Source organism: Pristis pectinata, chromosome 6, assembly GCF_009764475.1.
Source record: "Pristis pectinata isolate sPriPec2 chromosome 6, sPriPec2.1.pri, whole genome shotgun sequence".
Classification (NCBI taxonomy): Eukaryota; Metazoa; Chordata; class Chondrichthyes; order Rhinopristiformes; family Pristidae; genus Pristis; species Pristis pectinata.
The window spans coordinates 108,782,490-108,807,893 of NC_067410.1; the positions used below are offsets into that span (position 1 = coordinate 108,782,490).

Sequence of the window (25,404 nt, forward strand, 5' to 3'; positions counted from 1 at the left end):
AATTGTAAGCATTTTTATTGAATTCATTTGCAATATTAAGCAGGACAGTAACTATATAACCAGATGTGGCCATTAAAATATCACACAGTATAACTTGCAGAGATTTTCCACAGCCCAAGACTTCCTTCCATGCCTTCAGCCCTTCCTGTAAGGTTGGGAAAGAAAGCCCGCTGCAATTACTCAAGGAAGGATATTTTTGCCTTTGAGGGGTTTACTAGATACTCGGCATGAAAGAAAATTATTCCACTTGTTTCCTTGTGGTTTACCTGCCTGCCTGTTCCAGATTTCTCCCAGTGCTTCCTAGGGTGGTGCATTTTAGTACAAAACACAAACATTTAACTGCTACAGATATTCTCTGATAGTTTTAATCATTTATATTTCAGAACAAACTGTGCATGCAGCTTTATCTGAAATTGTTTTGGTTTAAGATTTTTTTTGTTGATCATAGTTTAAATACGGAATCATACAAAGATAAGCAATGTACAAAAATGTAAACTACTGGTTACATGCACAGCTTCAATGATCACAATTTTGGTTCAGTGTGCTGCTTATACAAGATTCAGGAAAATAAATACAACAAACATCTTACATTACAATAGCTAGGTATTGTACATCTGTAAATATTTTATGATTACCACTGCAGTTATATTGACAAGACAATAGAAAATCTCCCTTGATTTTGAGGTAAATATTGGGAAAATGTCCATGTAATAACGTAGTTGCGGGCAATCACAAGACTACTTCTTCAACCGGATGCCTCTTTGGGTTAAGGTGGTAGTGGCATTGTACGTGGTCAAGTGTATGTTGATAATGGGACAGACCATCCATCTTAAATTAAGATTGCTACTCTGTTCAACTCACTGAGAACAAAATACCTTTTTCTTCAGCTTTCCAGATATGTGTGGTCAAAATATACATATGTACACAATCTAATAACGAAGTACCTGATTCAAAACAAGGCTTTTTCCAGCTCCAATTCCTGACTTTGCATTATTTGAACCATATCCCTTTATATACAAGTTTAAGTATAAGCAACATTTTGAAATATTGCATAATAACTACATAGCATTTGTAGAAATTGTGTAAATCTCATAAAAGAATTACAAAATACAACAACTGGAATGGAAACATAGAATTACTCTTTATTTCACAGTATTGTATCTTTTGAACCTCTTTATATGGATTTTAATGTTTATGCTGTATCAACACTATACTAGTATTCAAAGGTTTAATTGGGCAAGGGGAAACACCCTACCCAGTTAAGCAGTGGGTTATTGGAAGCATTATTGCACTGTGTAGATACCACACCATGTACAGTATATCTTTTGCACAAAATGCGCATCAAATGTTCTTAGTTGTGTGGCTCATGTCCAGTGTCCTTGGATAACGTACACGGGAGCTGAGCTGTCACTGGCCAAACACTGCAGATGCATTACCTGACAACCAACAACAACCCTGGTGCCCACCACCCCCAAACCACTTTAAAGAAACATACAATGTTTGGATCATTATAGTCAAGTTTGATATCAATATACCTCAAAGAAATTGTTACATAAATCATTATTACTTGCAGGTCAAAATGGAACCATGATTTGAGTTGTTGGTAGTCACATTTCAGATAAATCCAGACACTATTTACTGTAGCCTTTTTAAAAACATGGAAACTACACAAAATGTACACCAGCATAGTTTATGAAATAAGCAAGACTTTAACACATTACCCTCCCAACACTTTTGTATCTCAAACCCCATGGGCATGCAAAGGTAAATAAGACAATGCATTGTTTTATTTTGGGGCAAAACTTGTGTATAACACTGATAGCTTTCCAATGCCATTAACTCCAAGATTCACATTTGCCATTTACCTTTTAATGCAGCAAGGTGACAGAGCATTTACCAAACTATTCACTCAATTCAGACATCTCTCAAGAACAGTATTCTATAGCCCTGGCTACTGACTTAGGCCATTTTTTTTTGTTTAATCAAAAAGACATAAGATTCAGATTTGTACAAATATGCACTGTATTATCATTTCAGCACAACTAAAACAATTCTCATTCACACAAAATGTCACAGCACTTAGTAGCTCGTGTTGTAGAAAATTGGTTCAAAATTAAGCCAAACAGTACAGCAAATACAGTATTACAAAGTTATGTATAAAACCACACAAAAGGCTCACAAATAAAAACAAACTACTATAGCAGTAGGACAACAACTGTGAAGAGAGAAAGAGGGTTAAACATTTCAAGTAGTTCACCATTAGTAGAACAGTTCTCAGTAAGGTTATTGACTGAAAAGTTAACTTTGCTGCTCTCTCCACAGATGCTGCTGATCTGGTGAGTGATTCCAGATTTATTTCAGATTTACGGCATCTGTCGTTTTTGATTTTTGAATAGATGCATAATGTTATCTCCATCATAACTGAACTGTTCGCAACAGAATTTAAAGCTATACAGGTTAATCTATCTAAATAAAGGAAGTATGTTGTGTACCTCATCTATAAACTATATCTGAGAAATTAAATCATTTCCCTAAAATCTTGCTACTCAATTATCCTACATGAGTACTTATCAGTTCCAATATAGCAGCAAAACACTTCTTAAATGAATATAATAAAGCTAATATTAAAAAAAGTGACACACAAGTAAAAGAAAGGAATGTAGTCAAAAAAAGAACAAAATGAATGAAAGGATCAAAGGATTAGCTAAAATATTAACACTGTATACATGGTAACACCATGAGGAAAGACCATGTCTGCGTGGGTTTCCTCCAACATTCCAAAGACGTATGGGTTAGGAAGTTGTGGGCATGTTACGTTGGCGCCAGAAGCGTAGCGTCACTTGCGGGCTGCCCCCAGAACACTCCACGCAAAAGATGCATTTCACTGTGTGTTTCGATGTACATGTGACTAATAAAGATATCTTAAATTTCAAAGCAATCTGAGCATGCAAGCATATAAGTACATTCTAATATTACATATTAATTGTAGGTAAATTGCTATGAATTTTGGCACAGCTAAAGCCAAATACTCATTAAAATTAGTAATTACTATTAATCATGTATCCAACAAATAGACTCACGTTATTACAAGGTCCAATGGTATCATATTAATGTTGCAGGTAAACAACTTCAGACAATTTCAATATAGTAAGTCAGGTGGGGAGATGCTAAAGTCAATAATATTAAAGCAAGCTGCTGAATGAAAATTAAAATAAGTGCTGGGATTTTCTTTTCCTCAAAAAAAACTGATAAATGTTTGGAAACATTTAGCGTTTAGAATCTAACTGAATGTGTTAAAGGGCATTTTAGGCTGCCAGAGAAGTGATCTTTTCCTTTCCACAGTTTTTCTCACCTGTAAAGAAATCTTCACATATGAAGTGACCACATTGAATCACAAACACTTGTTTGTAAATGTGTCCAAAGTGTTTGATATAACTAAGCCAAGAGTAAACAGGGTTACTATTTCAGCACAACATGTGACTGGACAATTACTGGTTAAATGATCAGATACAGAAAAAAAACTACTGCAGGGCATCAACTCATTTGACTTTACAAATTGCTTCGGACAGATGCAACAAAACTTAATACATCTTCTGCAAGATTAAGTTGTGCATCTTACCAGCAGGCTCTCCAATCCCTTGTTCATTGTACATTTATTGTAAAAGAAAAGCATACACTGCCTCATAATATAGGCCATTCAGCCCTCAAGTCTATGCCTCTCAGAACAGATTACTCCCCAATTCTATTAACTGGGTACAAGTAATACTCATTAATACTCATGCAGAAATTGGATTTAGGCAACGAGAAATGTCAAAAACTTGTTCATTAATGCAACCAAAACCACTTCATTTTGAGCCAGCCTTACAACACAAGGCAAGGGTTTATCTTTTCTCCAAGTAATGTGAAGCCTGACATATAAAAGGAGAGACCTTAGTGTCTTTTTGCCCCTCCACCAAAAATCAAATTATTTGATAACCTGACCTTCTGTAGTGGACTGGAAGTGGAAAACAAAACAACACACTGCTTGCTTTACCGACCAGGTCTGAACTTACACAATGATAGTGATAGGAAATATTTTTCAAACAAGTGAACATTTTGAATGATATAAAAATGTAATTATATTTTCAATGAATCTGGCAAATTAATTTATATACTTGGCACTTTAGATGCTTTGGCCTTGAATTTCACCGTTGCTCATTTCCCAAGGGGCCACATTTTCAGAGTACTGGATGATGCTGAATCTTTATAAATGCATTTATGAATTTTCTACAGCCAATCTCCTATAATGGAGACACAAGAGACTGCAGATGCTGGAATCCAAAGCAACAAACCTGGGGGAACTCATCAGGTCAGGTAGTATCTGCAGAGATGCTACCTGACCTGCTGAGTTCCTCCAGCTTCTTGTTTGAATTGCCTACGATCTGTAGTACTGATTATGAAAGGCATTTCTGGCAATGTAGTTTGTGTTCAATTACATTCATATGGGACAAGAATGTTTTACTTATTCCAACATAACTGTCCTAATGCAGGAAGGCAGAGAAATGAGTGAAGGCTCATTTATCACCTGATAAAAATCTAATGGACCCACTGAAACACAAAATGATTCAAACCCTTCATTGAAGTCTACTTTGAGCAGTGTAAAACTAACAATCCCATTCACACCCTAGTTCCAAAAATAAAAGCGCACTTGGATTTAGCTGAAAACACAATGCTCTTGTTTGCAAACTCTTTTGGATTAATGTTCTTACTCAAAAGAACTCTATTCTTGCCGGTTTGAAATTGGATGAACTAATTACTGCAGACTGCAAGGAACTTGAAACAAACTAAAGCTGCTTAAGCAGGAATGTGCTATAAAGGCAGGTAATGATACTGTCACGTAGGTCCAAATTTCTCAGCTCTACAAATGTCACTTTGTGTTCTACTGATGCTAGTGATATCTTCAATACTAACTAGCTAGCTTTAATTTTTTTTTATACGTGCATAAAGTTTCAGTAAATTGTTCAAATGTGGAGGTATCACAATTCAATCTAAACCTGTCGTCTTTCCATATTTCCAAGCAAAAAGGGATGTATAAAGATTCTAACACTTCTTTTCTTTTCCTGCTACAGAAAATCTTAATAGCAATTGCTGTATAAAACTTTAAATCAGGCCACACGTGGAGTACCGTGTGCAATTCTGGTCGCCCCATTATCGGAAAGATGTGGAGACTGTGGAAAGGGTGCAGAAGAGATTTACCCCGATCCTGCCTAGATTAGAGGGTGTGAGCTCTGAGCTATAAGGAGAGGTTGGACAAATGTGGGTTGTTCTCCCTAGAGCTTTGGAGGCTGAGACCTGATGGAGGTTTTTAAAATTATGAGAGATATAGATAAGGTAGACAGTCAGAATATTTTCCCCAGGATAGAAATGTCAAATACCAGAGGATACGCTTTTAAGGTTAGAGGGGGGAAAGTTTAAAAGGTGACATGAGGGGCAATTTTTATTATGCAGAGAATGGTGGATGCCTGGAATGGGTTAGCAGGGGTAGTAGTCGAAGCAGGCAGTTTGGTGGAGTTTAAGAAGCTTTTAGATAGACACATGAACATGAAGGGAATGGAGGGATATGGATGATACACAGGAAGAAGACATTTAGTATAAATTGGCTTCAAGATCAGCACAATATCATGGGCTGAATGGCCTTTCCAGTGCTATACTGTTCTATGTTTTATGTTGTCCCATGTTTATTGGCTAAAATCAGAAAAAAGGAATCAAATCTACGACCACCGTGATTTAAACGTTATCTCCTCCTTTTGATTTCCTTGCTGCCAAGCAGTGCTGATTATAACAGAAGAATTAAATTAGCTTCACGCAGAGAAAACAAGATTAAAGACATCAAAAAGTTTGTATTTGTGCTTTCACGGTACCGTCCTGCAACAGTCACTGTGCTTCCTGCCGAATCTTACAACAAAGTCATGTAAAATGTTAGAAGTTTTCACTGATGAACAAGGAATATTATATCTCCATACTACTTTTTCCACAAAGTAAATGGAAAAGCAAAGAATCCTATAACTGTGGTGTTCAATTTAACTCCAGTGTTAACTTTTAAGATAATGAGTTAATTTTGTTAGCTGAATAATCAGATTCAAAATTTGTGTCTCACAAACAAATCATTTGTTTTCACATTATTTTGTTGATTTAATCGTCTATCTGTATTTTTGAAGTTGTGGTACTTTTAAATTCAACCCACAAGTCACCGTTACACAGGAAAAGAATGCAACAGTAACTTTAGCAGTTAAGAGCACCCTTACTAACAGATAGTACTGTCCTTTAAATGCTGGTGTTAGGTAAATTTATGCCAAGAGGAACCTTTTATATACAAAAAGTCAAGTTCTTTTAATGGCAAAGAATCTATCTGAACTATAGTCATATAAATATTTGCCAAGTGATACAAATTTTCATATCCCTTCATGTGCCTTGGATCAAAGTACAGAAACCGTGAAGTAAAACATGAAACAATAGATCAAGCCAATAGGAAACTCATTCAAATAGCAGTCCTCCGTCTCTGTCACCATGAAAATCAAGACTGCCAAACCTCCACTGATTGATACCTTAACTGGTGTGGAAGGGACAACAAGGCATTAAGTTTTAAAACAATGAATTCTGAATAGGAGTTAAAACAATAAAATGGTTAGTTACTTATCACACCAGCATCCACGTGGTAATGTCACGCAATATTGAATCTGAATGGTGCAATCTAAATTTGTGTCACTATAGCAGCAGAAAAGAGGTAATGCTCAGATCAATAATTTTAAAGCAAGTTGACAATAAAATAATCCCTTTGTCCATGTGTATTATATATATTTAAGCATACAAGTTGTATCTGCAGTGAAAAGCCAGTGTACCAGTAGATTCAACAGCTGCATTAACACCAATATCGTTGAGTATTTTGGTTTCCAAATGTCCATTTATTCTTTTCTTTCAGTTTCAGCTATTATTTTAGAGAAGTGATCAAACGTTTGTCATTGGTCACTGTAAAATCAATTAAAGTGATTTGTTACAGACAACACACTCCCTGTCGTATAGACCAAGGTGCGAAACTGATGTTGCGTTGGCTAATTTCAACTGCCTCAAAGGGTCTGCAATTAGCCTTACCTCCCCCAGTTTACAAGGGGGCAAACCAGTCAAGGATCTACTTCTGATTAATGCCCAATGGCCCTTCAGTTGCAAGAGACATTTGTGGATCTCGAGAGCACACAACCAGGCTCAAGTGTGAATGGTTTAAAGAGTCTAATAGCACTCAATGGCATGGCTCCCATCCAGCAAGTTGCAAAGGAAATGGTATCCTCAGGCAACAGTGCCTCAGGAACCAGTGCAGTCCACTCAAGAAAGCGTAGGGAAATAAGGAAAGAACCTGTAGAAAAAAAAAAGCTTGTTCATATTAAATGAACTATTTTTTAAGAGGAAACTATGCAAAACCATAGCCATGCCTGCTACAGTTTATATATTTCACACTTTCTGGATAAATCGAATTGGATGTAATAATTTAGGGATCACATATGCCTTTTGAAAAGAGAACTCCAAGGCCTTTGTAATCTCTTTGTTTGCAAATCACATCCCTTTGGACCATCCAAAGTTAAACCTTCCCCTCCCCGCCCCCCGGCTTGCCCTGTATATTGGAGCGATCGATGCAGAGGAACTGAGGGGTAGGAGCAGCAATAAGGAACACATGCAAATCCAGAGAATAAAGTTTGAAGTTTTCTGAACAACCGAACTGCAATAAATTACAAAACAAGTTTCCTGCATATTGTGCAAATATGAAGTCAACAGGATTCGGCAACGAACAAAGCACTGGGACCGATGCAATTGGTGATTTTAACAAAAGCCATTTATAAAGGCAATGGGAAAGAGCACAGAGAACAAGTTCTGATGTTTAACTGGCTCTACATGCATATAAATTTTCAAAAGTTATCAAATAACATATCTCCCATGCTTAGCCATTTTATTGTGTAGATATAGAACGTGTGCATTATATATATATATATACAAAACTCAATTAGTTTGAACTTTGCTTTCTAGATTTTTGCTCTAAACTGAATTACAATTAACTCCAGTCTCTCCAAAACAATTGTTATTCAGTTGCACAGATTCCTTTCAGTGTAGATTTAAGACTTGAATTCACCAATCTCTTTTGTAAGTAATTCTAAAAAATTACTTCACATAAAATTGCTGGTGCCTCAGAGGAGATTTTGTTCTCATCAGTCTGCTACAGAGTTCACCTCAGTGCCAGCTTTATTTCTGGAAGTTTCTAAGATCTGAAGTTTCAGTTCCTTTACCATAGCTTCCAGTTTCTCTCGTGCTTCACGCTCACATCTCAGCTCTTCTTGAAGTTCTCGGCGATCTGCTTCTGCTCGGTCCAGCCTTTGTCTCAACTCGGCTAACTGTACACAATGAAGGAAGAAAGGGGAAGGTGTGGGGAAGAAAAAAATAAACTGATGTTAAAGCTGGACCTGTATTCACATAGGTTGACTTCAGCACCACCTCCAAGTTATTTGTCAAGGATATTCCAATCACCTCAAGTCCACAGCCTCTACAACCTAGAACAGCACTACATAACAAAGGTCTGGATCAATCATTCAAATGACTTCTGAGAATCACATATACAGTATGAGAATCACACACACATAACCTTGTACTGATAGCTTGTCCGTGTTTTTAAAAAGAAATACTAGAATTTATTGCCAATCTACTCCTGTTCAGATTGCTTCTTATAATAGTAGTCATCGATGTTATCATTAATTGGTAAAATGGCAATTGCTTTATTATCGTCACATGTACCAAGATACAGTGAAAAGCTTTGTTTGCATGCCAGACAGAGTAAATAAAGGAAATTGCTGCAAATAAAGCCTTGGTCCTGTCAACTTCCATAAGACCATAAGAGATAGGGAGCAGAATTAGGCCATTCAGCCCATCATCTGCTCCACCATTCAATCACAGCTGACTTGTTAACCCCATTCTTCCAACTTCTCGCCATAAACCCCTTACCAATCAAGAACCCTATCAACCCCAGTGGACTCGGCCCCCACCACCCTCTGTGGCAACAAATTCCACAGATTCACCACCCTCTGGCTGAAAAAATTCCTCCTCATCTCTGTTTTAAAGGGACATCCCTTTATTCTGAGGCTGTGTCCTCGGATCCTAGACTGTCCTACTAACGGACACATCCTCTCCACATCCACTCTATCCAGGCCTTTCAGTATCTGGTAGGTCAAGCTTTCTATCAAGTTTACAAATTGGCTGAAAGAGGTTGGGACCACTAAAATGCCAATCTGACTGCTGTCAAATTTAATCAACCTGGAATGATTCACAAAAAGAAAATAAAATTCTGTCTACTCCCAATGCCAAAAACTCAAGTGTCCTCAATAGTTCTGATGCTTCATAGCTCCAGCAACCTGGTTTCAATGATGATCTCCAGTTGTGTGTGGAATTTGCATGTTCACCCTGTGAGTGTGTGGATTTCTCCTGGATGCCCTGGTTCCATTCCAAAATGTGTTTGGTAGGTTAATTGGCCCAAAAAAAATATCAAAAGGGACTTTCAGGGGATGTGAGGGGGGGATCAGTTACAGGGAAATAAGAGAGGAATGGTTTTGATGGGATTGCTCTGCTGAGAGACAGCACAGACCCAACTGGCAGAAAGGCCTCCTCCTTTGCCCTTGCTTTGATTGCTCCTTCTCCCAACAGCCCTCCATGCTCAGACTGTGTGAACATCATTTTCAATGACATGGCTCAGCAATCAACAACGAAGATAGCACAACCCTCCCCACCATCAATGACATATTCAAGGAGCGGTGCCTCAAGAAGGAGGCATCCATCACTAAGGACCCTCACCAGCTGGGACATGCCCTCTTCTCAGTACTACCATCAGGGAGGAGGTACAGAAGCCTGAAGACCCACACGCAACGATTTAGGAACAGCTTCTTTCCCACTGCCATCAGATTTCTGAACGGTCCACGAATGCTACCTCATTATTCCTTTTTTTTTGCACTACTTATTTTGTAATTAATAGTAACTTTATGTCTTTGCATTGTACTGCTGCCACATAACAGCAGAAGTCATGACACAAGTCAGTGATAATAAAGCTCATTCTGATTTTTCACCTTCAATTCTCTATCTGGCCACATTTTGGACTAAAGCACTTTGTAGCTTTGCTTAATATAAAAGCTCAGCTTTAAAATACTACAAAATATCACCGATCATAACTATATAATTCCGCTCTGGTTTCCTCGCCTGACCTGTGCAAACTGACTTTTATCAAGACATGGTTAGACAATTCAGATTGCAGGTGACACTAAAAATAGGCGGTGTCATTGACAGTGAAGATGGTAATCAGGTTTTACAGAGGGATCAGCTGGGTAACTGGGCCGAGAAATGGCAAAAGGAGTTTAATTTGGATAAATGTGAGGTGTTGTATTTTGGGGAAGACAATGCAACAGCTCGCATTTATCCAAGTTAGTGCCCTGGAGAGTGTTGTAGAACAGAGAGACCTCAGAGCACAAGTACATGGCTCCCTGAAAGAGGCATCGCAGGTAGACAGGGTGGTGAGCTTTTGGTATGCTAACCTTCATCAGTCAGGGCATTAAGTATAGGAGTTGGGATGTTATGTTGCAGTTGTACAAGACGTTGGTGAGGCCACATTTGGTATAGTGTGTTCAGTTTTGGTCACCCTGCTATAGGAAAGATGCTATTAAGCTGGAAAGAGTGCAGAGGAGATTTACGAGGATGTTGCCGAGACTCGAGGGACTGAGTTATAGAGAGAGGTTGAGCAGGTTGGGACTTCTTACTCTGGAGTGTAGTATGAAGTGTAATCTTATAGAAGTGTATAAAATTATGAGGGGTATATACAAGGTGAATGCACACAGTCTATCTCCCCACCCCGAACTCAAGAACTAGAGGGCATAGGTTTAAGCTGAGAGGGGAGAGATTTAATAGGAACCTGAGAACCAACTTTTTCAACCACAAGTGTCAGTATATGGAAATGAGCTGCCGGAGGAAGTGGTTGAGACAGGTACGATAACAGTATTTAAAAGGTACTTGCACAGGTACGTGGACAGTGAAGGTTTAGAAGGATATGGGCCAACATGAACAAATGGGACTAGCTTAGATGGGAATCTTGGTCAGCATTGGACCAACTGGGCTGCAGAGCCTGTTTCTGTGCTGTATGACTCTATAATTCAAATCCCACAACCACAACCCCACCACCACCCTCCCTCCCCAGATATCCAAGTCTGAGATGCATCTCATTTGGTCCTCCTGAGTTAACCACTCCACCATTTGCATGCATATTGTCACAACCAGGGCTCCAAGCTCTGGATTCCCACAATGAACTTCTCTGCTCTCTTTTCTTTACAATGCTTAAAACCCAACTTTGGCCAAGCATTTGGTCATCTATCCTAATATTTCCTTATCTTACATGGTCTCAATTTATATTTGACAAGATCCTGTGCAGCAACTTGAGACATTTTGCTATATACTTCTTGTTATGGTGATAATCCCTAAATGCACCATATCTCCTTCCATAATCCCCCTTTAACTGCCGTTGCAAATTCTTACCAGCACTTTAATCACTTAATGTATTAATTTCAAAATCCTTCTCCATTAACTCAGGAATCAGAGATGGTATAAAAACAAAGCTACACAAAGAAACATTATGAAAAACTCACACTGTTCCCACATGTATGTTATACAAGAGGTTTAATATACTGAGAGATTATATGATTTTACTGACCCATCCTGTGACAGAGAACCTAAGCCACCAGCCATGCTAACTGATAAATACATAAATATACACAGAAGTTATAACATGCAGTCTGGCCCCTTAGTCCAACCAGTTGTGCTAATTGCCCAGGATGCAAGTAAACAGCTCCAATTTGATTCATCCACTCTGTTCATTTACACCATCAGTTTTTTTTTACCTTCATTGATTTATGCACTTTAACACAGTGGCACTTTTTGTAAACTCAACCAGAAACTCAGATGATGATTGCCTGTGAAATTCCAACCTTTTAGAATTAGGTAGTCTCCATCTGTATTCTGATGTAGACTTCGGAGATCACATTACAGTACATGCTACTGCACCTCTTTACTTTAGAAGGTCTTTTAAAGTATGGATATATAGATCCTGAATATATCTTAGATTGAGAATTTACAGATAGCCATATGTCCATCTGCAGGCTATCAGAAATTTCCGAACTGTCCCTTATACAGTGCGCTACATCAATTGAGTGTTTATATATTATTTTTAATGAACTGAGATTAATACACCCCGTTTTCTTATTTCTGCTGTGGGCAACACCTTCAACAAATATACCTGTGCAGTGTACTCAGCCTCTTGGCTCTTTTCTGTAGTACGATCACACAAACAGCCTTGCTTCAGCTGCTCCAGCCGCCATTCTAAGTCTGCCTGTTCATCGTGAGCTGCACTCATTCTCTGTGCATGGTCAGACTGCAGAGAATCCAGCTCTTGCTGCAGCCCGAGCTTCTCCTCAGTCAATTCTTTGAGTTTCATCCTCTTTGTCACTTGCAATAATTCCACTTCCTGAGCAGAAAAGAAAGCCAGACTTAAATCATGGTACCAATGGGCTAAGTAAACACAGGCTGGGTTTTCCTCTGCCCGTGACTTCTTTTGATTCATTCACAGGATATTTCTGTCTCTGGCTATGGTGACATCAGGGGACCTGTTTAGTTTTAATGTTAACCCAATAGCTTCATGATTAGGATGGACACTATGTGTCTTTCTACATGCTGTTTCTTGCATTTTCTGTTTTTATTTCACATTTCCAGCGAATGGCCAGGTCAGGTAAATTGCTGAGTTTGTTTACCAATTGGGAAATATTGCTTTAGTAATCGATAATAATCCTTAAATAGTTGCAGAGTGCATCACTCCTTGACTATGGGACCAGCATAGTCTCAGAGATTTGTCCCATTGACCATCTTTACTGCAGCAGTGGCGATTTCAAATACTAACATCAGTTTTAAAATATTAGTGTGCCCTATTATTGAACAGATTTCCTTAATATATCATCTGGAATCGGATGGTTTCCAATGATTTTTTAAATGTACAATAGCTCCATTGCACACAAGCTAATCATTAAAAATCAAGATGGATGAATAAGCTTCGGCAAAATCCTTAAAGTTCAGGATTTTTGTTTAAACTTATTTGTAGATAGGATGCTGCTACTAACATGGCTGCCATCCTGCTTGAAACTGTAAGTTGCTGCTGTGTTTTCCCAGTCCTTTGAAAGTATCCAGTGAAGTTTCCAGTTTCAGTTAGCCTATGCCCCGTGTTCATTCCGTCTCCTGTTGCAGTGGGGTTCTCCCCCCCCCCTCGGTCCACCTTTTCCATTGCCCGTCCCCATTACCCACCCGCCTGGGTTTCCTTTCACTTGGCCTACCTTTCCTATCCTCTCCCCCACCTCGTTCCATCTGCTCACAGTTCCTTCCTCATCTCGTTTCACTTACCATCTTCCAGCCTCTAACTTCTCCCGCCCCTCCCTCCACCTGACTCCATCTGTTCATTATTTATCTGTTTCTACCTATCACCTACCAGCATGTCTCAAAGCACCCACGTCGTTCCATTTGCCATCAGCCCTACCTCACCTTGTTCACCGACAGTTCTCGTCTCACCCTCCCTTTGACCTCCCTACACTCTACTCTCTCTCTAGTCATGATTGTGTGGCTGGGCAAACTTCAAACGCCATCCACAAATTCGCCAATGACACCACTGTTGTTGGCAGAATCTCAGATGGCGATGAAGCATCGTACAGGAGTGAGCGAGATTGGCTGGTTGACTGGTGGCACAACAACAACCTCACACTCAATGGCAGCAAGAACAAGGAATTGATTGTGGACTTCAGGAAGGGGAAGTCGGGAGAAACACGCACTGGGTCTTCATTGAGGGGTCAGTGGTGGAAAGGGTGAGCAGTTCCAAGTTCCTGGGCGCCAACATCTCAGAGGATCTATCTTGGGCCCAACACATTTTGCAATCATGAAGGCGGCACACCAGCAGCTCTACTTCATTAGGAATTTGAGGAGATTTGGTCTGTCACCAAAGACTCTTGCAAATTTTTTTTTACAGATGTACAGTGGAGAGCATTCTGACTGGTTGCATCACCACCTGGTATGGAGGCTCCAATGTGCAGGATCGAAAGAGGCTGCAGAGGATCGTAGACTCAGCCAGTTCCATCACGGGCACAACCCTCCCCGGGGCCTCAAGAAGGCAGCATCCATCAGTAAGGACACTCACCATCTGAGACATGCCCTCTTCACTTTACTACCATCAGGGAGGAGGTACAGGAGCCTGAAGACCCACACTCAACGTTTCAGGAACAGCTTCTTCCCATCTGCCATCAGATTTCTGAACGGTCCGTGAACCCATGAACACTACCTCGTTATTCCTTTCTTGCACTATTTATTTATTTTTGTAACTTATAGTAATTTTTATGTCTTGCACTGTACTGCTGCTGCAAAACAACATATTTTATGACATATGTCAGTGATAATAAACTTGATTCAGAACCTCTTTATACTGGATCTTCCCTCCACACTCTCAGTCCTGATACACCGTTTCAATCTGAAATGTCACCATCCCTCTGCCTCCATGGATGCTGCCTGACCCTCTGAGTTCCTCCAGTGGTTTGTTTTTTTGCTTTTAAAGTGTAGTCACTGTTGCATTGTAGAAAATGCAACGTCCAACTTATGTGGAGAAGTACCCAAGAACAGCAATGTTATACAGCCTATACACGGATTTAGTGGGTTGAGTGATAAAGATTAGCCCAGGCGTAGGGATAACTCCACTGCTCTTCCGAGTAATTGCAAAGCTGATAGCCCCGACTTCTCATCTAACCACTGGAATCTCCAACAGTGCAGTTCTCTCCCTGGTTTTATTTTCGTGCTCAAGCGCCAGGAATGGAAAAGGAATTCATAACTTTCTGGCTCAGAAATGAGAGAACTAACACTTCACCAAGGCTGATGTTTTCATGTGAACACCTTTGTATATTTGTTATTTACTTGACGCTTCCTTTCCTTTTGTGAAATACTGTAACATTGGCCATACCATCAAGTTATAAGAAGGGAAATATAAATGCTGCTAACCCCATAATCACATCAATAATTACAAAGAGTAAAGACAAGTTTATCTTTTTGATGTTAACACTTATAAGGACTATTTTCAAATACAATGGCTATATTCTAACAAAGTCTTACAGCAAGGAAACAGGCTCTTCAACCTACCGCCTGCCCTGGTCATCAACAATTCATCGACACTCATACTAATCCCATTTTATTGTCCCCACATTCCCATCAACTTCTCCCACCATTACTCCCCTCACACCCACATCAGGGGCAATTTAGAGCAGCCAGTTGAACTGCCAACCTATGTAGTTGGTAGGTCTTTGGTTTGTGGGAGGAAACTAGAGCACCCAGATGAAACGCATGCAATCACAGGCAGACAGTAGAAGTTAGGATTGAACCCAGATTACTAGCTGCACCACTGTGCCACCCATATCTAGCTTTTCTTCCAGCTTTGCTCCTTAACACCAAACGCCTTCATCAGCAACATTCCCAACAGATCTCATTTATCCTCTCTTTTTCTTCCCATTATTAGCAATAAAGGATTTCACAGGTTGGTTAACAAGGTTAGACCTTTTGGAGTGGAGAGTTATATAGTAACATGGATCAACAATTGGTTATCGGACAGCAAACAGAGGGAACGAACAGATCTTGCTCAGGCTATGGATAGGTACTGCAGGGATTGGTGTTGGGACACTAGCTATTCACGAACTCCATCAATGAGTCGCTTTAAGGGACAAAATGTCATATTTCCAAGTTCAATATACTGGGTGGGATTGAGAGTCGGGAATAGGATGTAAAGAGGCTGCAAGGGTACACGGGTACCCATCTAGTGAGTAGATGGGAATGTGGCAGATTGACTTTAATATGGGAAAATGCAAAGCTATCCACTAAAGAGAAAGGCAGAGTATTTTCAAATGCTGAGAAATTAGGTAATGTTGATATTTGAAGGGATGTAGGTGTTCTTGTCCAGAAGTCACTGAAAACTAACATGCAGGTACAGCAAGGAAAGCAATTGTATATAGACCTTTATTCTGAGATTTGTGTATGAGGGCAAAGATGTCTTACTGCAGTTACAAGGGTTTTGGTGAAACCTTACCTGGAGCATTACAACAGCTTTAGTCCCCTGACCTACAAAAGGATATACCTGTCATAGAGGGTGCTGGGATGGCAGGTTTGCCATATGAGGAGAGATTGAGTAGATTAAGCCTGTAATATCTCAAACTTGGAATCAGATCTCTTTGAAATTTACAAAATTCTTACAGGGCTCAACAAGCTGGATGCAGGGACAATGCTCCTCCTGGCTGAGCAGTCTCAGGATAAGGGTAGACAGACAAAAGGAGAAATTTCTTCATCCAAAGTAGCAAATCTTTAAAATTCTCTACCCAAGAAGGCTGTGGAGGTCAGTCATCGAGTTTATTCAAAACAGAGACGGAGAGATTTCTGGATATTAATAGAATTAAGGGATATGGGAATAGTGCAGTGAGATTGAAGATTAGCCATGGTATTGAGGAAGATCAGCCATGACCTTGATAAATGGTGGAGCAGACTTAAAGGACAAATGACTCATTCCTGTTTCTATTTCTTATGTATTCAAATTACCAGCCACATTTCCCACATTACAACAGTAAGGACATTTCAGAAATATTTTACTATCTGTCATGCATTTTGGGGAGCTCTCAGGTCATGTCAAGTACTAACATATGCATGTATTCCTTTTCTCTAATAGCAATGCAGTAAGAGTAGACTAAGTCTACAGCAGACCAAAACTGTTTGCTCACTAGAGTCCAGCGCCTTTTTCATTTTTCTTTTAGTGCAATCTACAGTTGAAGTGTTTATGTTTAAGATAGAACGTAGGACAGTACAGCACAGGAACAGACCCTTCAACCCATGATGTCTGTGCTGACCATGATTTCAAATTAAACTAAACCTATCTGCCTGTGTGTGATCCACATCCCTCCATTAAACCGTTTTGCTTCTTTACCATTTGCAAATGCTTCTTCTGGTGAACAGTGGTATTCAACTTCTCCTGCTGTTTACAGTACGTTTTCATGATTTGTTCCACTATTTTTTCATTCTCCTCTTCTGTGCTCATTCCGATGTGCAGAGAAGAATTACGAGTCTCTTTATCAATACTTGATGAATTGCAATTTAGGTCCATGAGAATCCCCTCCTTATTTTTGTTGCTGAAACTTTCAGATTTGATGTACTCTTCATCTGCAATGGAAGACTCTGAAGCTTGGTGACCTATTCAGGAGACAAAGAAATGAAAACTTTAATATTAAATCTTTAATTAGACAGTCTTATACACATATGTATCAAGGAATTATTTGAAAGAGCAATATAAAATAAAACCACTGAATGTATTATTTACAATAACATACTAAAATAAAAATTGAAGCTCCAAGATTTCATGAAAGCTCTTTAAAAAAATAATGCTTATAAATGACCAAACAAATAGAAATTATGGTAAAAATCAGAGTGAACAAAGATTCAAATTATAATTTGTGTTTCAAGGTGGGAACATAGGAATCAGCCTTTTGAGCCTGTCCACCATCTCAGTTTGACCATGGCCCAATTCTACTTCTACTTAAATGCACTACTCCCATATCCCTTGATAGCACATTTCTACTGGCTTCTATGTGGGAAAACTGCTTTCTCGTTTCACTCCCAAGTCACCCAGCTTTGATAGTAAGATTATGCGTCCTTTTGGTATATTCTCCCACTGGAAGAAACAGTTACCTTTATCATTTAAATACTTGAGTGGATAATTCCTTGGCCTTCTAAATGGAAAGAAATAAAATCTCTGTCCACTATTTAACCCTTAAAGTCCTGGTATCAACTCTGGTGGATATGCACTTCCCAAATCAGAGTCAGTGCCCAAAACACAAGATGTGGAGTCTGCCCAAGATTCTGCACCACTGAAGCATCACTTTTCACTGCTGAATTCCAACCACATTGAATTAAGGATTGGATTCCATCTACCTTTAAGAATGTTTCTTGTAACTGTGCACCACACTTGAATTATTTAGAAACTTGGATGCTTATATCACTTTGCTCTTCCATCGGCTCTTGTCTCTCACCAGTAAGAAAATAGCCTAATAGCCTAGAGTCATTCTCCGATCCAAGTAGATGTCTCACTACCTTACCTTGAACTCCATCTTCCATTCTTCTCCCGTCATAATCTAGGACCCTCCTCATTTCTACAAAATTTACTGTTCCTTCTAGTCTAATGTCAACTGCAAACTTGGATGTACAATTCTATACTTTCACCCAGACTATTCATACATGTAGTGAAAAGGCTAAAGCCCCAGAACACTGGCGAACATTATTTGTCACATTTCAGCAACTCAAGCATGAAACGTTTATCTTCATTATCTGCCTACCCTAAAATTTACTAGCCCTTGACAGCACATTCCAATTCCATACACTTATTTTTTGTTAATAGTCTCTTATGAGGTAGTTCCTGTGATGTGTTTGGTCAAAAACTACATTTTGCAAAGTTTTTAATAAAAAAAAGTTTGGAATCTTTTTGTTTTTAACGTTGTCAAAGAAACTGAGCTCAATCTCACAAACAAACTTTCAAATTCCCAGTTAAAGAGAGTCTTGAAAATTAAAGCATCCATAATGACGCTTAAAAAAGAAGTTAAAATGGTGCTTTACTCCAAGACATATTGCAATATCTAATCAACACATTGAACTCACATGAACTGTAAGAATCTGCAAGTGAAGTGTTGCTTCCTTCCTCCTCTGGAGATGATGCATAATAGGAATTCAGCTTCTTATTCACATTTTCCTTCTGATGTTTCACCTCCTCTTCCAAACTTGTTGACGTGTCCATCACGGATTCTTTATTCACCGACTTGGTGGCATCTCTGCATCGTTGTAAAGGTGGAGCCAATGAAACATTTGGAGCTATCACCTTATCGTACATATATAAAAGACAGCTGCAGAATTTCAAAACACAGGTTTAGTGAAGATCAAATACATGTATCATTGTGAAATGTGTACTTATACCTTCAATATAGTTCAGTGTGAAATTTTGATTAATAATGCTTCATGAAGCCTTTAGCACATTGGACAATATTAAAATATATAAATGCAAAAGCAAAGAAGTGCAGATGCTGGAGGTTTGAAATTACTGGAAATACTCATCTCAGACAGAACTATTCCAATACTGACCAAAACCTCCTCTCTGGTTCTCCCTCACCAGATACTGACTGATCTGTTCCAGCATTTTCTCCTTTATGTTTATATAAGTTCTTGTTCGTATTCTTCTGAATATTGGTTAAAATCTGATGTCTTCTTTATATTGAATCGTTAATAATTACATAAATAGACACTTTGCTATGCAGGTGTTAATTGCATTTAAAAATTCTGAAAATTGTTCCAGGATACTCACAATGTGGATTGTCCAACCCAAATACAGATGTTTTACTGTGTGCATTAGTTAGCTGGCCGGTATGCATACAGTGCCACATAATAGCCTAAAGTTAGCATGTCTTTTCAATTATTTTGCAGTGAAGTCTTTCAAATCCAATGATTCATACAAGTATAAGCAGACTAAAAGCAGATTCATTTGCAGGTTTTTTGGTTCTTACCAAATGCTGAAGGCTGGTCAAACAAGAGACTTCAAAGTATGTGGCACATAGTTCATATAAAATTTCTCACCCAAAAGATATGGCTCATTATTTGGTAACATTAATTACCACAAACCAGAGAAGATGAGACTGATAGCATCCAATGTGCCAATGTGCTGCCCTTGAGCTAGTGAGGAGGCAAGATACATTACAAATTCCTTTCCAACAGCGCTATAATCTTCTATTGGATTAAACTAAGAGGATATGTTTTCATCTTGGTACATAGACATAAAGCTGAAGTTACAAATTTGCTGCCAATTAGAGAGACCATCCAACCTTCATATCGAGAATCAAATCTCAAGACTCATACTGGAGGTGGTGTTGGCAATCCACAGCAAGATGAAAATTAACCAGAGGGTGCTTTGTAATTGTATTCAGTTACTTCACTGCCAAATGTATGTGTAATATTTTGTGTTTCTATAAGGAGTGTGGAAATACAAGACTGCATGGCTGTACTGGAGTTAGCAAATCCACAGATTCATGCAGTCTATAATTAAACAAAAAAGCCTTATAGATGTTGTGTTCAGGCCATTGAACTTGAGAACGGCACGACAATACCTGAAGCTGCAGCAGCCAGTTTTATTATAAGTTGAAATTTATTCCTGAAGGATTTATTTTGCAGTTCTCACTCTATAATATCTGAAATATAAGGTAACATCTTTGCATCTTATTGCAACTAACAGCCCCTCAGTCTCCGACCAACCGTAGAAAACACTCCAGGTTTGTCCAACCTCTCCTTATAGCTATTACACTCCAATCCAGGCAACAGCCCGGTGAACCTCTTCTGTATGTTCTCCAAAGCCTCCACATCCTTTGTATAGTGTGGTAACCAGAAATGCACACAATATCTTATCTTATATCCAAATGTGGCCTAACTGAGTTTTATACAGCTGCAACATGACTTGCCAACATTTATACTCATTGCCCCGACCAATGAAGACAAACATGCTGTACACTTTTTTTCACCACCCGATCTACTTGTGTTGCCACTTCCAGGGAACTATGGACTTGTACTCCAAGATCCCTCCGTACATCAATGCCGCTCAGGGTCCTGCCATTTACTGCATACTTTCCTCTTGCATTGGACCTCCCAAAATGCAACAACTCACATTTCTCTGCCCAAATTTCCAACAGATATATATCAAGCTGCATCCTTTGACAATCTTCCTCACTATCCACAACTCCTCCAACTTGTGTCATCTGCAAACTATCAGACCACCTACATTTTCACCCAGATCATTACATATATCACAACCGAAGTCCCTGCACTTGATTTTATGCATGCCCAGAAGCCAAGACACAAGCCACTGTCAACTCGTGCGCTGAAACGTACAAGAGATTTCCTCAATACACATGTGAGCAAAATCATTCAGGCTTCAGCCACAAGGGGGCATCCAAGTGCCATCATCTCATCACACCACATGAAAAATGTTTAAAATGAAAGAATAAACCAGCTTATTTAAATTGTCAGCAAGAAGCAGACATGAATTTAATTTATAAAAAACTACATGCATATGAAAGACTTCTGGTTGCATTAAAATGTGGCAGGAAGGTGTGGTAAAATCAGTACTGAAAATTCTGTTACATAAATTATTGGTATTGGTTTATTATTGTCACTTGTACCGAGGTACAGTGAAAAACTTGTCTTGCAAACTGTTCGTATAGATCAATTCATTACACAGTGCAGATACATTGAGTTAGGATAGAGTGCATTAAGGTATTACAGGTAAAAACAATAACAGAGTACAGAGTAAAGTGTCACAGCTACAGGGAAGTGCATTGCAGGTAGACAATAAGGTGCAAAGTCACAACAAGGTAGATTGTGAGGTCAAGAGTTCATCTCATCATATAAGGGAACTGTTCAATAGTCTTATCACAGTGGGGTAGAAGCTGTCCTTGGGCCTGGTGGTACGTGCCCTCAGGCTCCTGTATCTTCTACCTGATGGGAGAGGAGAGAAGAGAGAATGACCCAGGTGAGTGGACCTTTGATTATGCTGGCTGCTTCACCAAGGCAGAGTCCATAGAGGGGAGGCTGGTTTCCGTGACGCGCTGGGCTGTGTCCACAACTCTCTGCAGTTTCTTGCGGTCCTGGGCAGAGCAGTTGCCATACCCATCTAGTAAGATATAAAGCTCCTCAAGAAAACGTGCGTACAGGTTCAGCAGCACATATTGTTCCAACCAGGCTTCCACATAGCATGAAAAGAGCAAAATTACATTGCAAACTAAGTTATAAATGAAGATAAGATGTTGAATGTAATGGGATTGCCAGCTTGTGTCAGTCAGCAAGTATGGGCAGGTTATAAAAGAGGTATGAGTTATGCCCAGCAGACCAGCCTATACTGGTAGAGAGAGAAAAACTGAGCCAAAATCACTGATGGATGACTAGCAGAAATGGTCATTTTGACTTAGTTTTTCTCTTTCTACTAGTGTAGCCTGGCTTGCTGGGCACATCCCCACAGCCCTGTTATCAGCAGCATTTAATATAGACAAAGAAACATACAGTGCTTCCGAATGCCACATCAACTCATTTGGTCTCACCCTAACCGTGATGTTTCCTTTGTTCTACCAATCCCTTCCCTACCTTCGCTGCTACTGAACCTTGTTTCCTCCTTCCCAGTTCTGACAAAGGGTCTCAGAACTGACACTTTAATTCTGTTTCCCTCTCCACAGATGCTGCCTGACCTGAGTATTTCCAACATTTTCTGTTTCCAATCACAGATTTTTGGCATCTGAAGTTTTTTTTTATTTTCGAGGATTGGCATAATGTGTAAGCATTACAATAAAGAAGTGTACAAGAAGCAGCATTTTGAACAAGACACAGCTTATTGAGACAACAATAAGTTGAGTACTAAGACCAGAAGTGATAAGGACTTCCATTTCAGCAATGAATTATACGCAATACAGGCCACTGCTGTGGGATTGGAAGCAAGCCACCCAAGAAACAGAAAGGGTGTAGGAATCCAAGCTCAATTCTGATTTAAATATGCCAAGAATGCAAGTCATGCTCTTCAAAAATGGGGGAAAGTGTTTAAAAACAAAAGTAAGACAGTCAAGATGAAAATTCACCTCAAATGATGTGGCAGGAATGAATCAGTGACAAGGGAGCTCCATTTGTGGTAGAAATCAAAAACAATGGTTTTGGTCTGACTGCTAACAGGTCAAATTCTACGATGCCATCTGGTTCACTACAGTTCTCTTTTACTAATAGACGTTGAATGCTCTAAAACTTCACTAACAAGCTTTGAAGATGCGGATAAAAATCTGCATCAATTTACTGGCATCACACTTCTGTTATCTTATTATTTCTACCTGAGTAATATCATCAAAATCCCAAGTATATACCATTCCAAACTGAAGTTAAAATGCCTGAAAAAGTGGGGGTCTCAAGGTCATTTTCTATTAAGTGTACAAATAATCCATTTGGATTGATGGCCACTTGCTTGACCCAACAAGCAGGAGCTTCCAAAGACGGATATTGATGGAACATGATGAGTAACAAGTTCAGTTCACTGTCTTCTCTGCACATCTTAAAGAACTTAACGACAGCTTCTACCCCACTGTGATAAGACTATTGAACGGTTCCCTTATACAATGAGATGGACTCTGACCTCACGATCTAACTTGTTGTGACCTTGCACCTTATTGCACTGCAATCCCTCTGTAGCTGTGGCACTTTATTCTGTACTGTTATTGTTTTTACCTGTACTACCTCAATGCACTCTGTACTAACTCAATGTAACTGTACTGTGTAATGAATTGACCTGTATGATCGGTGTGCAAGACAAGTTTTTCACTGTACCTCGGTACAAGTGACAATAATAAACCAATACCAAGTTACAAGGATTCAAAATTCTTCCAACCTTCACTTCAGTCACTGAACAACTGACTTGTATCAACTCAAGAATACAAGAAGCTAGCACAACCTTGATAAAAACCAAGGTTACCTGAAATATTCACGGCAGATGAATTAAGGTTGTTGTATTTTCCCCAATAAATATAAACTGGTGAGCGCAGGTTACAACAGACTAGGTAAGTCCACTTTGATAACTCCTGCAGACTAAGTATTGGTGGACAATGGCATTATCTATTTCCATTATGAAAAAAACATCTTAACATTATCTTCTTCAGTGATCAGTGTACGAAGTAAATGTGTTCCGTATGATCTCTACCTTGGATGGATCACTGAAGGATGTGGCTGAGTCAGATGATCGACTTCTTGTTTGATGACCGGATACCAGTGCTGGAACGTCAGGGTGCGCTGAGAATCACTCTGCAAGAACAAGCGGGAAAGAAAGAAAATTAACCAATTCAGAATAAAATCAATGCAATTCATTTTTGTTTTAAATCTAAGAAATAGAAGCAGGTGTCGGCCATTCAGCCCCTCGTGCTTGTCTTGTATTTCAATGAGATCATGGCTGATCTTTTACCTCAGCCCCATTTTCCTGCACAACACCCTTAACCCTTGATTCCCTTAACATCCAAAATGTACTGATCTCTTTCTTGAAAATACTCAGCGACTCAGTCTCCACAGCACCTTAGGTAAAGAATTCCAAAGATTTATTATTTCTGGGTAAAAATTATTCTTCTCATCTCTGTCCTGAATGACCAACCCTTTATTTTGAAACTGTGACAGCTGACTCAAGTATCCCAGCCAGGGAAAACATCACCTCCTCATTTACCCTGTGAAGCTCCATAAGAATTTTGCACTTTTCAATCAGATCACCTCTCATTCTTTTGAACTCAAGAGTAATTGCCCACTCTGCCTAATGACCCCTCATACACCAAACCTATCATCACAGAAATGAACTTTTGATGCATTCGCTGTCTATCATTCGAGGTAGGGAGACCACATATGTACAAAATATTCACGATTTCTCCACGGATGCTGCCTGGCCTGCTGAGTTCCTCCAGTATCATAGTGTTTTTCATCTAGATTCCAGCATCTGCAGTCCTTTGTTTCTCTAGTATTACTGGTCCACTGTGAAGTCTCTTCAAGAATGCTCACTTTGAAGAAGTTTTCTTCCTCTTTTCTACTGGAGCTTTACGAGTCCCTCTCTCACTGCTCCACCTCGGTGATCTACTCTGCTCTCCGGCTCCTCTACCACGTGCTCACTCAGACTCAGTTCCACAGCCATGCACCACCAATGCTGCCTGGCCTGCTGAGTTCTTCTAAATAATTGGTGCAAGACATCTCTACTCTAGAACTTAAATCCTCTTTTAATAAAGGCCAAGGTAACAGTTGCCTTCCTAATTGCTTCCTCTACCCACACCAATGTTTAGTGATTGTTATACAGACACCTTGGTTCCTCTGAATATCAACACCCTTTAACTTCTCACCATTTAAAATATTCTTTTGACTATTTATCTTTTCTAAAAGGTAGAAGACCTCAAATTTTTCTACATTATGTTCCATTTGCCATGTCCTCGTCCATTCACTTAATCTGCCTGTATTGAACTTCCTCTGCATCCTCCTCACATCCCACAGCAAACTTGGATATTTTACACTTGACTCTTCATCCAAATCATAATCTAGATTATAAAAAGCTGGGGCCCCAATAAAAGAACAAATTTGAACATCACCTGTTATTTTCTTAGGGACCAGCCATTTTATGACTCTACAGTATAAGCATTTATCATCCAAGAAAAGTTACCGCTATCTATCAGC

At 39.3% G+C, this 25,404-nt stretch overlaps 1 protein-coding gene across 2 annotated transcripts in view; it reads right to left on the bottom strand.

Moving 5' to 3' along the window:
* Positions 1 to 349: 349 nt before the first annotated feature.
* Positions 350 to 25,404, bottom strand: part of skila (SKI-like proto-oncogene a) — a 69,845-nt gene continuing 44,790 nt past the window's right edge. Inside the window, exons 4-8 of one of the 2 annotated variants that reach the window (XM_052017653.1) lie at positions 23,909 to 24,009; positions 18,805 to 19,046; positions 17,084 to 17,346; positions 12,341 to 12,568; positions 350 to 8,414 (exon numbers count right to left, since the gene is read on the bottom strand). In XM_052017653.1, the coding sequence (XP_051873613.1) occupies positions 8,232 to 8,414; positions 12,341 to 12,568; positions 17,084 to 17,346; positions 18,805 to 19,046; positions 23,909 to 24,009 (1,017 nt within the window). In that variant the 3' untranslated portion in view covers positions 350 to 8,231. The remainder of the gene's footprint in view (positions 8,415 to 12,340; positions 12,569 to 17,083; positions 17,347 to 18,804; positions 19,047 to 23,908; positions 24,010 to 25,404) is intronic. The other variant, XM_052017655.1, reaches the window with a different exon arrangement.